A 17,191-nucleotide genomic window follows, 5' to 3' on the forward strand; every position below is an offset into this window, starting at 1 on the left:
CTTGACTTTAAAAAGAAAAAAAGAAAGAAAAAGAAAAAAGAAAAAAAGAAAAAAAGAAGAAAAAAGAGAAAAAAGGGAAAAAAGGAAAAAAGAGAAAAAAAATTAAAAAAAGGAAAAAAAAAATTAAGTTGACTTTACTTGCAACAATTGAGTTGACTTTACTTGCAAAGACTAGTCTTTCTTGATCTACATAAAAATCTCATGCGAAAAAGCTGCCTTCATTTTTTTAAAGTAGATCAAGAAAGATATGCACAATAGATTAAAATTGTTAAAGGAAAAGTAAATACAACAAGATCATTGCTTGTTGTTTGTGTGTAAATGAAAAGATTGGGATTACATAAATACTGCTTGTTAAGGAAAAAATGCACAATGTCTTGCTTTTTGAACAAATGCAGATTAAGTTCAAAAGTAGATGTATTCATGTAAAGCACCAAACTTCATTTTTAATTGTTAATATCACAGATTTAAATATGTTATATTGACATGCGCTTAGATTTATTTTTTCAGTGTAATGCTGGTAACTTGTTAAGTATACATTGCAAGACAGTGCAGGGCTTTTCAAACCGGGGACCCCCCTGTGTTCCTCCACCTCCTCCTCCTCCTCCTCCTCCTCCATCCTTTCCCCTCCTCCTCCTCTCCGGGATATTCCACCTCTCAAAAGCCCAGGGCGCAGACGGAGCGCGGACGGAGCGCGGACGGATGCTGGAGAGCTGACAGAGGACAGGAGGGCAAAGAGAAAACACACCGTAGAAAACTATTTGCTGTGGCAAGTTGAAAATAAAACAAACAAACAGAAACAAAAGAGGAAAGTTTGCAGGCGCAGTGCCGGTGTCCTGTCCGCGGTGAGAGCCGAGAAGAGAAGCGGAGCGAAGACGGAGCGCCCGTCCGTCCCCGCGTCGCAGCGCCGCAGGGAGGAGACACGCAGAGGAGGAAACATTCCCCTCAACGCAGAGAGAGACTCGGATGAGGAGAACAGGAGAGCCGAGGGCATCGGATAGCCAGCAGCAACGAGTAAGTGCACATTTTCTCCAAGTTGGGATTGCACTTTGTGTTGGAGGGGTGGAACAGGAAACGCACACCCTGATGCACTTTGCAGTCAGAAGCAAACAGGTGGCTGTATGTGGAAACTCTTCCACTTGTTATCACCGGAATCTACTTTTTCAACGCATCTCTGAAGATGCTTACTTAAGTTTTAATCTATGATCTCACACAATCATCCATCAGATTGTGTGATCCAGTAGCTCCTCACTGCTCCAAGACTTTGTGTTTGTATGATCATTTGCTGAACCCTTTCCTTAAAAAAACAACATCCACGCCAGATACACTGTTTTCCCTAACTGTTGTTTGTAAAAAAAAAAAATTGTGTATTTCCCACAGACTATGAGTTGAGGAAAATAGAACATTTTAAATTGTGGAAACTTAAAACATTTAAAAAATATTTTGGTGTAATCAGTTACACAAAAATGTTTGAGTTCTGTGAACTTATTCGAGTTAACAGTGTACCAAGTTCAGATTTAGATGTGCAATTGCAAAACTGCATGTGTAGTTCAGTCAAACGTAGTGTGGAAGTCACATCAGCTTGAATTTTTTTTTCGTCATGTAATTTTGTAAACTGGGCATAAAGATCAAGATCTGAAAAAAGAAACACAGATAAATATGGATACATATGGATATACATACAATATTGGGATACATTTAAAGTTTAACTCTAACAGGGGTCTCATCTGTTGTCCTCCTTTTTTCCTCGCCTCTGAAATGATTCCTGTTCCTTGATCCTCTGACACTTCACCTGTTATTTATGGCTCTCACACATCTTACTGACAGATGGTTAAAAAAAACTCAGCCTTGCTTTTATTTCTGTTGACCAGAAGTGATATCATATTTTGTTGCTTTAACACCTTTTCAAAATCCTATGTAGATTATTGGTCCCTAACGCCTCCCACATACTTTGAGTACTGAAACCCATTCAGTTTTGAACTTGTTAAACTCATTAAGAAGATTGCAGATCACATTTTGATATATTCTTCACCTTTTTGGAGAAATGTTTAAACCCTCTTCAAATTTTGCATTGTGCATAGCTTTAGTTACAGACACCATTCAACGTTTCAACAAGGAGAACCTGGCCTACTTTTGGCCATTTCTCACTTTATAAGATTCCCATGGGATGACATCACAGATCACTTGACATGCTACTATTGGAGCTGAGTTGTCATAACTTTTACTTTTTTTTACTTTCACACCTTTTACACCTAAACTACAGTTTATACACTCGCTGGCCGCTTTATTACGTACACGTGGTATATCTAAAGTGGAGAATGATTGTTTATGCATGCATACACAGACACTCTAGTAGGTGCAACACGGCCATGAGATCTGTTCTCTTACATTTGTGGTATGAAAACATTTAACATAGCACACAAACAGAGAACCAACACACAGCAATATACAAATTAGTCATAATGGAAACTAAAAGTGCTGAAAGCCATTTTGCTTAAAAGGTAACTTCTGATTTTTGTTTACAAGTGCACGTTCTTGTTTATGCACAAGAATGTAAAGTCCCCCAAATTACCACTAGAGGCTGGATATAAAAGTGAGTCAGTCTGACCCCTACAGTAAATGAAAATCTTCAACTTCACAACAGAATGAAGTATATTCACAGCCTGCTGCATGGGTTTTGTCTCCAAATATAGATTTCAGGCCCATGACAACTGAACAGGGGGGTGAATTCTTATGCATCCTATCCAGTATTAGTACTTTATCAGGCTGAAAATGTTTACATTGTGGCAGGAATAAAGAGACCGAGAGCTCACAAACAAACCACTCTAACAGAGAAAGCTCTGAAACTGAAACAGAAGATAGCATTTAACCACAAAAAGAAATATCCACACATTAAAAAACAAACAAAACAAAGACAAAACAGCTGAATGTCAAATTTGTCGTGTTGGACCTAAATGCTCGGATCGCAGTAGTGGAAGCAGGCGGCAGAAATCCAAATACAGTCCTTGACAATAACCAAAAGGGCTGCACATTAACATAATCCAGCGAAACAACATCTACTAAAATTGTTAGACCAACAGTACTAACATTAAGAGATAAAACACAAAGAAAATATAAAATATTATTGATATATATGCAATATAAAATAAAAACCAGGTTATAGTGCTCAAGTTAGAGGAAAAGCAAGTGTGAAACGGTGTGTTTAAAGACTGAAGAGTGTTCTTTCATATTTATTTATCTTTAATAAAGCCATATTGCTGGACTAGAATTAATACTTTTAAGTGTGTGTGTATCTGTTACGCCCCGTTGCCGGGGAAAAGATAAAAGTAAAAAAAAAAGACGCGAAAACAACACGTTGCAGCCAGTGTGTATTGTTCATCCGTTCACCATCACATTACACTGATTCTCATCCAACACGTCAAACAGGCATTTTCAATAATTCACTGTGCAGCACTGATACTGTTTGTTGTCGGCCAGGCAAAACAGTTGAACACAGAACCGATGATCAATCATTGTTTTAACCTTTTTAACTCCTTTTAAAACATAAAAACAATTCATTATTAATCTCTTTTTTTAACTCTCTTATTTTAACACATGAAAACAATTAATTATGAATCTCTTTTTTAACTCTTATAACCATGACATATCTTTATTGGATATTTAGTGTCAGGGGTCAACTTTAGCTTCAAAGCAGACAGACATTAATACCATACACTGAAATATTGGTGTAAATGTCTCAAGTCATAATTGCAATTTCCAACTGTGATATTGAATATTGTGTGTTTTCCTAATATCGTGCAGCTGCAATAAACATACTCACTACTCTACTCTAACCAGACAGCCAAAATCAGAGTGTAACAACAATTAAAAGCCATCAGGAACTAAATTGGCCCTGCAGCGCATCTGTGTGCTCTTGTGTCACAGATGGGCCAGACTGTCTACCATTTTCCTTTTTTAACAGATTGTTTTGTTGCCATAATGTTTCTGATTTTATCAACAGTATGATTTAGTTTCCGGCTGATCTGACCCACAAACAGGTTTTTCTTTGTTTTGCTCTAATAATTCCTGTCTGACTTTACATGCAGCTTTGGAATAGAATATATCAATATAACTGAAAAATAAATCAATAAAATGTAATATAAAATATAAACAAAGAAAAATGAATATATATATCTCTAGACACATTCACCCTTCCACACACACATCAACACACAGACCCCACAAGAACCTTCATCAGCATACAATCATTTTTGTTATTGCACATTAGCTCCTGTTTTTGTTGAAAGTGGTTATTGCTGTTGGGTAAAAGCTGTGTTTGATTCTGTTTGTCCTTGTTTTCATGAGTCTGTATCGTTTCCCAGATGGCAGCAGTTCAAACAGCGAGTGTCCGGGGTGTGAAGTGTCTTCTATTATATTTTGGGCCTTTTTCTGGCAACGGGAGTGGTGGAGGTGTTCCAGTGTGGAGAGAGGGCAGCCGGTGGTGATGACCCTCTGGAGGTCTTTCCTCTGAGCTGCTGTACAGCTGCTGTACCAGATGCAGATACAGTACGTCATAATGCTCTCGATGGAGGCTCGGTAGAAGGACACCAGCAGCCTCTGTGTGATGTTCTCCTTCCTGAGGATCCTGAGGAGGTACAGTCTCTGCTGGGCTTTCTTCTGCAGCTCAGAGGTGTTCACAGTCCAGGTCACGTTCTCCTCGATGTGGACTCCCAGGTACCAGTTGGCTACCCTCTCTACACAATCCCCGCTGATGATGAGCGGAGGAATCTCTGTCTTTTTCCGCCTATAGTCAATTACCAGCTTTTGGTCTTGGAGCTGTTCAGGAGGAGGTTATTGTCTCTCGTCACCACGACGACAGCCGTACCAGCTCGTCTCTGTATGCAGACTCATCCCCCCCCGAGATGAGCCACCACTGTGGTGTCGTCAGAAAACTTCACTATAGTGTTGTTATGATGGACGGGGGTGCAATAGGTGGAATAGGTATTCCTAAGAGCAAAAAGTTTAATTTTCTTGAAACATAACAACACAAACTCAATTTCATCGCGCATGCTGTTTTTCAAATCATTTGTGTCATATTGAACAGATATTTTTGTTTCTTCCTTGCTTGGGTTATTTGTTTGACCATTGAGCTTCATCATGACATGCCGCCCATTTCTCTATTGCATATACCTTAGCGTCCAGTATATTTACCAACTAATACAATAATTAAGTTTAAAACAATCAAATTGTCACTTGTTTTCAGTGACTGTGTGGCCTGTACTCTTCAGCTTGATTTGAATTTACTTTGAATAGGATGTGAAAAAGTTTATGGTGTCCATAAGTGAAGTGAGTTATTCAGTTGTTTCAACATTTCAATTTAATCTTCAAATACCCTGCAGAAAAGGAATAGAACTGAGTCTAAGTACTCATGGGAGTGTGTTCGGTTTAAAATGACTGTTGTGTCACTTAGATTACTAAATTCTTATTCTGCTGTGTGTTACGGTGGCAGTTGGGGTTTCAGTTTCTTCAGTTTATTGTTTGACATGCAACTGTGACTGAGGGTTATGTTCAAAATAATGTATTCATTCTGAGACTAAACAGGTCACAGTACTATGTCTTTTGAAACATCTAACCCTGCATACTGTACTTATTTTTCAGGCCAAACATTTATATTTTCATAATTTCCAATGTTTGGAAGTCACTTTGCTCTCTTTCACATTCCTCTTTCATTTTGCTCTCAGTGTGGTTTTTATGTAAGAGAACACACACACACACACACACACACACACATGAACACACACATATTGCACACAATGTCTTACTAAGTGGGCACCACTCAGTGCGCACTTAAAAGTTGTGTTGGTGATTTATTTATAAGGATTTCTTAAGTTGATAACTCAAATGTGTTGACCGGGTCAGTATGTATGCAGAGGGAGGCAGGGCAAAAGTTCATGGGAGAACAATAAAGGAAAAAACTCTATTTTCTATCATATTCATTGACAGTGGCAGCTCCAGACTTATTGGACCCTAAATCCGCCACTCACAACACCAAGCCCCGCCTCTCCTTCTCCACAAAGCCAATCACGCTGACTCCTCGGGAGGAAAGTGAGGTGAGTAATTAAATAAATGCCAAAGTCACCAATGGGATTTTTAATATCCATTTAAAAGTTTTGTGTAGTTAATTTAGGATATTCTATGTTTGTATATGGTTGAGTTGCAGATGGTTGCCACAGTGATGAAGTGGAAGACAGTGACAGCCATCTTTCTTTTGGTGGTTATGTATCTGGTGATGGGAGCAGCAGTCTTCAGAGCCCTGGAGCAGCCTCACGAGAGGTAGGGAAGGTTAAAGGCATCTGCCCTTCTGTTATTCTGTCCACCTGAAGTAGATAACACCATTCAGGCAGTTCAGAGTTCAACTGAAAACTGTTGCACCAACAATTCATGAATGCAATACAGCACCAAAAAGTACAGTGTGTTGCATTCAAGCTGTGATATTCCATGTGCTACTTTTGTTCACACTGATATGTTCTGATAATATCTTTTACTCAGAATGTTTATTTAAGGTAGCAGAACATTTAACCAAACCTATCAACATAAATGAAATATGAAACTAATCGTGTATTAAATTACATTCAACTGTAACTCAAGAGTCCAGCTTTTTTCTTCTTTTTTTTTAATAAATCCTAACTGGAACATAATTATCTTTAACACAATATGGATGTTATTTTAGTCTTTACTACTGTTTCACTAATATTGTGAATACTGATTAACGAATAAAGGTATTAAAACCTTATGACACTTGAATGAAAAACAAGACTGCACGATGCTGCAAATTCTGATTATGAATCCAGGTAAAGTACAGGAACCTCTGAAGTCCCACAGTTCTCAGTTATTTGGCCTCTAAAATTCAATCTCTTTACTGCAGGATAGCAAGGTGTGTGGCAGCAGGTGATCTCCTAGGTGAACCAAGTCATTCATATGAATAAGTTTCTCTTTATTAAATGACAGATGAGACTATTTTACTTAGATTATTTTAATTAACCAGGTGGAAAAATCTAAACACTAGCTCCATTAGAGAACATAAATATATCATGATCACCCATTTTGATATTTTAACAGTGGTTGAGTATGACACACTGATCAACAACAACATTAAACTGCTGACAGATGAACATTTACTAACACTGATTGATTTGTTACAATGCAGCATTCTGTTGGAGAACATACACAGATTTCCCCAACTAACACACTTTTATGGTGCTGGTTTTAATGTTGTGGTTGAAAATGTTACTCAAGAATTAATAACACACCTTTAAACCAAATCAGCATAGCCTAGTTTAAAAGATGCCAGCCTCATCATTCTCCAACTGCAGCCATCTCTTCATCCACTCTGACAAAATGTGGGTTTTTAAAACATAGAGCAGCAAATACTTCTCTCTGTTTTAGTGCCCAGCGTTTCACTATCCTGTCCCAGAAGCTGGAGTTCCTGTCTAGACACTCCTGTGTCAATCAGAGCCAGCTGGAGGAGCTGGTCAAGGTGAGCCCGACCTCACATTATAAATAATCGTAATATTGAGCACAAAATACAGATGCACATTCACTATATATCAGATTCAGATTGGTGAGCCAGTCCTTATAGCTTACAAAGTCAAGAACAAATGATTTCATGTATGGATGAATGTTAACCAGCATAAATAAGCTTTTTAGATAATTGAAGTTTAAGGTTCTGAACAAGCGACATGAGCTGAACAAAATAAATTACTACAACTTTTTTCATTAATTTTAACTTAATTTAATTTCCTTTCAATATTTTCACTGAAACCAATCTTGTTTTGATTCGTTGAAAGATCATGCTGTAGCTTTGGATGAAAAGAGACACTTTCACAACGTTACCCACATTTTAAAAGGATAACATTTTCAATCTAGACTTTCTTGACTTACATTTTTGATTTAACACATTAATTTAGATCCTTATTAAGCATTTGTAATAAATGTAACTGGTATGGTACTCTCTCACCTCTTTGGTGGACTAAAGAACATACGTGAACATTTATGAGGACTAACAAAGATCATATTCCAGATCACATTAACTTGTGACCTGATTACAGAGGTCTCTGGCTGGACCATTTATGAACTTAAGTTTGAAGCGTTGACAATTCTGCATGTTTTAGAGAAACTGGATTGAAACGTAGTGGCAGAGGTTTCAGCACCATGGACAGCTCCTTCAGCTTGACAGGCATACATTAAGAACAGCAAGGGAAGTATGTTTCACTTGTTGGTTACACCACAGTTGTTGGTCTTACTCTCATTTCTGAACCAAGAAGCTCTACTGGGTCATCACGAACACCATGTTTCTATAAGGCATTCTCATTAACAGCTCAGGTTTTCTTGCTCTGTCACAATCACATCCACCTCAAGCCTCACATCAACTATTTCCATATTTCATAAAAAACATATTGTGCTGCTCCTCTACCATATACAGTTATAAATTATTTACCTCTATCTATGTATCTACAGGAAAACACTCATGCACTTCATGTTGTTCAACTAAATTCAAAAGTGTCCATGCGGTAACTTCTCTCCTTGTCTTTCTTTTTTCATCTTCAGCAAGTTGTGTCTGCTATCCGTTCTGGGGTGAATCCTGCAGGAACACTTGGTAACCACAGCAGTCTGTGGGACCTGAGCTCTGCCTTTTTCTTTGCTGGGACTGTCATCACCACCATTGGTACAAAACACAGTTTTAATTGAGAAAACATTGTATAAATGTCATTGTAAACAAGCTTGCCCTGTGTGCTTCTTATTACGTATATCCTTATGTATTCAAAACATTAGACTCACCTGTCTAGTGTAGTGAATTAGTTGTTCTTGCTTTAGTCTACGGAGTCCTCTGAATGCAGATATTTGATTACACAACAGTGATGTTGACCTGAAGCAGTGGGAAGTTGAATTTCTGTTGTAAAAAAATCTAATTTGCAAACATACCATCTCCTTACAATTACAATGTGCTTGTATCTTTGAATAGTTGTGTATCCTGTCAGTATCTCATTATTGATCACTTTTAATGAATCAGTTTCTGTTGGTTTGATTACCTTGATTGTATTTCTTCAAAACACATTAACAAAGGGTATTGAGCAGTAGTTAATTCAACAAGTGCAGGTGTTGGGCTCCTTGAATATAAATAAATGCAGTTGGCTTTTCCTTTTTTATGTAACAAAAATATCTTCATGTGGAGCACTTGGTGTCTTTTACCACAATGTTACATCAGTCAGCAGGATCCCATCTGTTGTTATAGTCATTTAAAAGCCATAATCATTCAGATGTTTTTATACATTACCCTCTCTCATTTTCTTTTACCTCTGGAGGCTTTGGAAATATATCTCCCCACACTGAAGGTGGAAGAATCTTCTGCATCATCTATGCCCTGCTGGGAATACCTCTGTTTGGCTTCCTGTTGGCTGGTGTAGGGGATCAGCTCGGCACCATCTTTGGCAAGGGCATTGCCAAAGTGGAGAAAATGTTTATGGTGAGTTTGAAGTAACACATATATGTACATGTGCACAAACACAGGTATTTATCACAAACTGCTACACAAACCGCTTTACAAGATTTTTGTCATCAAATGTGACTGAGTCACATCAATCCATTTCTATCAGTTCATGTTTACAAAAATGCTCCAACATTATCTAATTACCGACCCACTTGTGAGACACTAAATAAATCTTACATTATAGCATACTTACATTACACTATACATATATAGTCTAAGTCAGTTCAAGTACTCTATCATCCTGGTTTTGTTGTGTTTCTTGATAAACTTTCAGCTCATCAATGAGTTGTACAAAGCCTTAGTGGTTAAAAATGATTACTGTGTAGCATGAGTTTGTGAAACTGTTCAACAGGACTAATAAGTCCAGACCACAAATTAATGAGTTTGTAGCAGTTTAAAATAGCAGAAGATTCTGCAGGCTGAGCCACTTTAGGGGCAGTGAATGACATCACTGGCCATCACACATGAGTTTTGTTTTTTTTAACATTTTTCTAAAATAGTTAAACCATCTAAATGGGAAATACTGTAGAATGCTTAAAACCAATGTTCTTGAAGAGTAATTTCGTTGTTGGAAAATTAATAAAGAAAAACAATGTAGAAATGCAATATTCCTGGGTTAAGACTTTGTTTAGAAGCCAATACAGAATTTAAGATGCTGTTTGTGTTGCATCCAGCCATCAGAACCCAGAAAATATCAAAAACATCAAAACTAACTCAATTTGTGGTCAGCTTTTCAAACTTCACATAGCTGACTACTTTGTTTTGTAGTTTTGAACCATTTGATGCAAAATCTGAAGCCAGAAATCTGAATGCAGAAATGTAGTTAAGAATGATTTTCTCCTTCTGCTGCTCCGAGAGCTCCTGGGGGAGTCACTAATGGATACCATGATTGTGGAAAGAAAAAAAATCGCTGTGTATTTACAAAAAGCCTCAGTGGTCTGCACAGATTGTGTAAGACTGAAGTCTTATCCTCGGTGGAAGTCTTTTTGTTTATGCAGCACCCAAGGGGCCGTTTCTTTGAATAATGCAGTTCGAGCTTATACTTTCAGGTTGCTTTGTCTTCCTTTGGATGCTTTGTGATTTACAGCTGGTCCTCAATTATGATATGCCTCCACAAACCAGAAATGTTTTAAACTGTATTGATCACAAGGTTATGCATTCTAAAGCTGCTAATTGACTTTAATACCATATCAATACACCCATCAAAGCTTAACATTTAATTTAAAAGTGGTGTAAAACATCACCACCAGTGGTATTTCCCCCTCCACTCTCTTACTCACTTCTACACAAGCTCATCTTGCCTTAATTTGAATGTTTCACTTATTTCATTTAATTTCATTTCATTTCATTTTTATTTATTCCGATCATGGAAATATGCAAACAAAAGAAACAAACAAGTAAAATGACAACACAATCAAAATGACAACACAATCAAAACCATATTCCATAACCAGAAAGGAGCAGGAAGAAGAAAATCTTATTATACCTGCCCTTCCCTCAAAACAAAATTGAACAATAATAACAGATGGTCTGCACAATTACTTAGTTAATATCACAAGGAAAGAAAAACAAAAAAATCAAAGATAACTTGTCTGTCTCCATACGCATATATTATAAATCTACTATTTCATACATACATTGCTATTTTTTTCTCTTTAAATTTCCTTATACAGCCCTTTAAATCATAATGTAATGAATTCCATAACTTAATTCCAACAATTGAAACGCTCATCTGCTTTAATGTTGTTCGGGCAAATAAATGTTTAAAATTAAATTTTCTATGACTTTCTTCATTATTTGAACTGAAAGTAAACAAGTATTGTAAGAGCCTTCTGGCAATGCTTTACATTTAGCTGTGTACATGATTGTGAGTGTCTGTAACTTAACCAAATCATCGAGTTTCAGTAATCTTGATTCAAAAAATAATCTGTTGGTGTGTTCTCTGAAATGCGTATCGTAAATAACTCGAAGTGCTCTTTTCTGTAACAAAAATAAAGGATTCATAGTAGTTGGGTATGTGTTGCCCCAGATTGCAACACAATAAGTTAAATAAGGCAAAATTAATGAACAATATAAAATTCTCATTACTGTATGATTTAACACAAACTTAGCTTTATTCAAAACAAAAATATTTTTGCACACTTTTTTTTTAACATGAGCTATATGAGCTTTCCATGTCAATTTCTCATCTATAATAACGCCTAAAAACTTAAATTGTGATACTCTATCAATTAAAACTCCTTCTAAAGTAAGTGATAATTTTGTCTCTCTTCTTGAATGGCCAATGGTTTTTTTAATTTAAAGACAACTTCAACTCATCAAACCATTTTTTTAATTTCACCATTTCCTTTTCTATACATTTAGCAAGAGTTTTTAAATCATGACCTGAACAAAAAAAAAGTTGTATCATGTTATTAAGACTAGTTTAGTTAGGACTAAACTATTCAAGTAGCAGAGCGTCTGTTGTTGTGTCTCCCCTGCAGCACTGGGACATCAGCCAGACGAAGGTGCGGGTTATTTCTACTCTCCTGTTTGTGCTGTTTGGCTGTCTGCTGTTTGTGGCGCTCCCGGCAGCCATCTTCAAACACATTGAGGGCTGGTCTGCGCTGGAGTCCCTTTACTTTGTGGTCATCACCTTGACTACCATTGGGTTTGGAGACTTTGTGGCAGGTGAATTATCAAATACACATTTTTTTGTACACGTGAGTTTCTCTGCATCCTGTCGCTGCATCTCACCATCACTCCGTTTCTAGGTGGGTCAGAAATTGAGTACCTGGACTACTATAAACCAGTCGTGTGGTTCTGGATTCTGGTGGGCCTGGCCTACTTTGCTGCTATCCTCAGCATGATAGGAGACTGGCTCAGGGTCATCTCTAAGCGGACAAAAGAAGAGGTAAGAACTCATCCCCCCTCAGTGACTTTGTTTTCCATCATTTACAGCTTGTTTCTGTAACCTTTTTTACATTTTGGATGTATAGCTCTTCATCAACTATTATAGATCTGTTGCAGGTATAAATATAGCAAAAGTTGTGGAAAATAATTAACTTGTTAATATTTGGAGGTTTTCAGCCCTTTATTAAGAAAGAAAAAAGCCCTGAGGTTTTCCTTTACAAAGATAGAGCTTATGTTGTTTGATAATTTGATTTCACTGATGAGCATGAATGAAGATTTTGAGATACGAGATACATCACAGGTGGTTGTTAACCTTAAGAGTCAGGGGACATGCATTTTTAGCAAGAACATGATGAGACAATGAGACGACAAATGCTCCCCTTAGTTAGTCATAAATGAGTGATATTGGCGTGATACAAGGTTTCATCTGCAGCTGGGGGGATGTTTGAGAGACTTTGTGTATGTGTTCTTGTTTTTGTTTCCTCATTAGGATCTTTTCTGTCCTAATGAGGGATTTTAGTGGTACCAGTAGTTTAAATGAAAAAAAAAGACCCAGTCCTATTGAGGCAGAATACCATTTATGGTGTTCTGGTTAGGGATAGATCTAAAGTTTTAATTGAGATTACAGTTATGGTAAGGTATAAACGTTAAGGCATTAGGGTTGGGGTCTCTGTTACACTGTACACAGTAATTGAAAGTCAGATCCATCAATCAATAATTCCATCCATCCATCCAGCTAACAAGTCACAGGAGCAACAGCTTAAGCAAAAATCCCCAAACCTCTTGACATAGAATTGGAGGAAGGAATTCAATATAATGTCCTTATAAGGACAGCTGTGTGTGTGTGTGTGTGTGTGTGTGTGTGTGTGTGTGTGTGTGTGTGTGTGTGTGTGTGTGTGTGTGTGTGTGTGTGTGTGTGTGTGTGTGTGTGTGTGTGTGTGTGTGTGTGTGTGTGTGTGTGTGTGTGTCGACTCCTCATGGTTTCTCATGCTGAAGTCCTGCTGAGAGCTCACCAGCTTGTAAATATGTGTTTATTTTCTTATTGTTGGTCAGCTTAATATAGTTAAAAACAGAGACAATGGTAATTTGGTGCACAGGTATCATTTACGCCTTGATGATATCAACAAACCAAAGCGAGCACCTTAAATACATGTCTGTGCTGTGAATCTTACAAAAAAAATACTGTTATAATTGTATTACTTTTGGTCTAAAGGTGCAATAAAAGTAATGTGTCAGATTTCTTTCTGCAACGTAATGCGTGCATATCTCAAATTTACCGTGGTTGAGGGAATGCATCCCATGTGCAGTCCTGTTTAAATAAAGATACATAGTTTTAATGTAATTGAGTTGACTTCCTGATCTGTCGTATTGCACTCACACCGTGATTCATTTCCTCTCCTATGGATTGATATTTTCAGGGACATGTAAACAACATTTGCCTTTCAAAAATATCAATATTCAGGCTTTAGTAGAGAATATGTTTTTCCGGTGGCAGAGTTTATCAGTTTATTTTTTTCTTTTTATTGATGCAGTGACTACGTTTTCTTTATTGTTATGCATAGAGATGTGTTCTCATCTCTCACTTGTAAATGCCATGCTTGTGAAGGGCACACATGTCCTCAGCAGGATTTAAGTCAGGTGGAAGATTTAGTAGAGAGCCAAGCTAAGACAGATGCAACTTTAATATTCTGCCCGATATAAAGGTCATTTTGCTACTTTAGTAGCCCTAAAGGTGAAAAGGTTTACTCTGGTCTATTTAATGTCTATTATTTCATCAAAACAGTTGTTGGTTTTGCATAACAGTTGTCACAGACCGCTGTAACCAGTCACCATTCATCAGCCTTACTGCAGCTCTAATCACCGCTCCGTCTCCATCTCCTTGCAGGTGGGGGAGATCCGAGCACACGCTGCAGAGTGGACGGCTAATGTCTCGGCAGAGTTCAAAGAGACCCGCCGCCGTGTCAGCGTGGAGATCTATGATAAGTTCCAGCGTGCTGCATCGATTAAACGTAAACTGTCCTCAGAGCTGGGTTTCAGCTCAGCACCTGAGCTCACTCTGCCCCGGCGCGACACGTCGGTCAGTGTCAATGACGAACGCGAGAAAAACGACAGGGAGCTTGGGATGCAAGGCTCGACATCACCTATGGCTAGAAATGGCAGTTTTCTCCTAAATGGGCTGGATCCAGAACAAGGGGACATATCGATCATTGAACATTTGAAGTAGAAAAATCCTTCTGTGGCCCTTCCAACTGTCGTCATCTGTGGTATCAGCGTTCGAGTGTTTACACTCTCAAATTACTTAATGACACTCCAGTGTTTGTCACTCCATGACAGACATATCTATCCCTCTACAAGGATGTCAGAGGAGTTAAAGCCATGCTCAGAAGCTCTTCAATGGATTTTTGGCAATGGATTTATCACTTCACCATCTCGCCATCATGAGAAAGACAAAAATCCCGTAGAACATAGAAAGCAGAGCTTTTTTTAAATCTGGTTTTATTAACCAAAATCTCCTACATCAGCCAAAATTTTTAATTGATAATGGGATCACCTGTAAAAATACAACAAAGCATGTATTTTGAGCATATTTTATAAGAGATTGAAGTATTCAGGACCTGATATTGACAAGTTGGACGGTGTGTCACAGTGCCTGTCTGTGTTTGCAGAAATTCACCGTTTTATATTCTTATGAGTGTGGAGATGGTTTTTACTGCACATCTTTAGAGCTTGAAAACCTGTTCTTTCAGCCATTTTAGAAATAGACGGGGTTATTATAGAGAAAGATGAGTATGACCTGCAACTGAGCATCAAACTAGGGATTCAACCCACATACTGTTTTTTATCTGATTGTTGATAACAATCAATGTATCACTGTCCACTGAGACTGTTTAGGGGGTGTTGGTTATATTGTAGGGTGTAATGATGATAATGAGAGTTTATACGTCTCTGACAGGGAGAATCTCTGGACTGAGCTCCCATTTGTATTGTTTCTGTGATTCACTGGATGAAAACAGATTTGCAATTTCAATCGTGTACAAATTTAAAAGCACGTTTTGTTTCATGTTTTTTATCTGAAACTTTTTTGCTTATTTCTTTTGAATCAATTAGCACATATAAGTGAGGTTTCTATTCTGTAAGTTATCTTTTGCATATTACAGTAAAGTAACTAACACGTACAACTACAACAAACTATGTGGTATTAAGGGCAGAATTTTTGTTTTATTTTTTAAATTAAAAAAATCATACGTGTAATTCAGTCATTTAGTTAAAATCTTTGTCATCATTATCAAGACATACTGTTTCAGCCATTACTTTTTGCAGGTATGTCAAACATAATGTTTCGAATACTTCAGATGTTCCTGAGAAACTGAACATGGACTTGAAGATCAAATTTTCTTCATTTCATTTCTAGCAATAGGAAACTTAGTCAAATATAAATTCACTCTTTACCCATTGCCACATACCAGGAACGCTGGAAGACATTGCTTCTGTAATTGTGTGATAAAAAGGATATAATCAAGTGTTTATGGATATGTAAGACAAAGCATTTATGTGTGGCTTGTTTACATGTTATGGAAGTTATTCTGTTTAAAACAAAAAACAAAAAAAAACATTGATGATGGATTATGATGGTAAAAAAGTCATGAACATTGACAGATTATGAATGTTAAATTATTGTCACAATATTATTAAAATCTGAACACACACACACACACACACACACACACACACACACACACACACACACACACACACACACACACACACACACACACACATACGTGACAAGGGTTTTAATGCACCTGCCATTGGAAATGCACTTTGTGTAAACAGCCTTTGAGTGTGACATGATTGTTTCTTTCAGTCAGGAGTCTTTGATTTTAGTCGTGATATGGTATTCATGACAACGACAATTAATTTCACAACTCCCTTCTTTATGTACAAGCATTGAGGAAAAAATATTTTACATCAAAACAATGATATGGGAACATTACAGAGTGGAGGTGAAATACCGAATACTGAGATCAGCAGGAGAAAGGCTGATGTCAGAATGACGTAGAAAACCTGCTGCTAAAATCCACTCCATGTAAAGTATTTAATCATTTCAGACTAATATTTGCCTCGTACTGTTTAATATCTATGGATGTACTATTTCAACATATTCCCTCTGAGCATGCTAACTGACAAATAAAGACATGGGAAGACTGAGGGGAAGTAGAGGTTTTCACATAACTGTAGAAGAGTTCTTATTATATCTGCTTTGTGCACTAACACTGAATATAAGTAACCCCTTTATGTTGAACAGCTGTGGCCTTCTTCACTATTAAAATGCCTTTGTCACGAAACAATCTTTCTTATTTTTTCTATAACTAAACTGTTTTTTGTTTTTTTCATGTTATTCTTTGTTCCATATGTTAATGTTTTTGTAGTCTTTTTTTCAATAAACTATACAACATGAGTCACATTGTGATTATAATCATATTGGTACGGCTAATGTCAGATATAGAAAAGACTTTAAAACAATGTATCATTTTAAAATAAACCAACTTAAGGGCTTTGAGTGTTTTCTGTGTTTCCTTTAATTCAAAGTCCTCTGCTTTTCTAGTTGATCTACATAGTAGGATATGTGTCATGTGATCAATTAGTCCATAGTGCTGCCATAGGGAGTTTTCCATCAATGTGCATTGGTGGTCCTCGTTTTTCAGCAATAACACAAAACTAAACGTGTACCATTATGAAGTAGCATGTACATTTATTATGACTGGAGTGTTTTGG

At 37.2% G+C, this 17,191-nt stretch overlaps 1 protein-coding gene across 1 annotated transcript; it reads left to right on the forward strand.

The window, feature by feature from the left end:
- The first annotated feature begins 703 nt into the window (after nt 1–703).
- kcnk2a (potassium channel, subfamily K, member 2a) lies at nt 704–16,868 on the forward strand. Its single transcript, XM_061710998.1, has 9 exons — nt 704–1,011; nt 5,980–6,086; nt 6,197–6,309; nt 7,423–7,513; nt 8,584–8,701; nt 9,339–9,499; nt 12,007–12,193; nt 12,277–12,416; nt 14,301–16,868. Coding segments are annotated over exons 1-9 (1,257 nt in total). The 5' UTR covers nt 704–1,010; the 3' UTR covers nt 14,640–16,868.
- The last annotated feature ends 323 nt before the right edge of the window (nt 16,869–17,191 follow it).

Source organism: Cololabis saira, chromosome 2, assembly GCF_033807715.1.
Source record: "Cololabis saira isolate AMF1-May2022 chromosome 2, fColSai1.1, whole genome shotgun sequence".
NCBI lineage: Eukaryota > Metazoa > Chordata > Actinopteri > Beloniformes > Belonidae > Cololabis > Cololabis saira.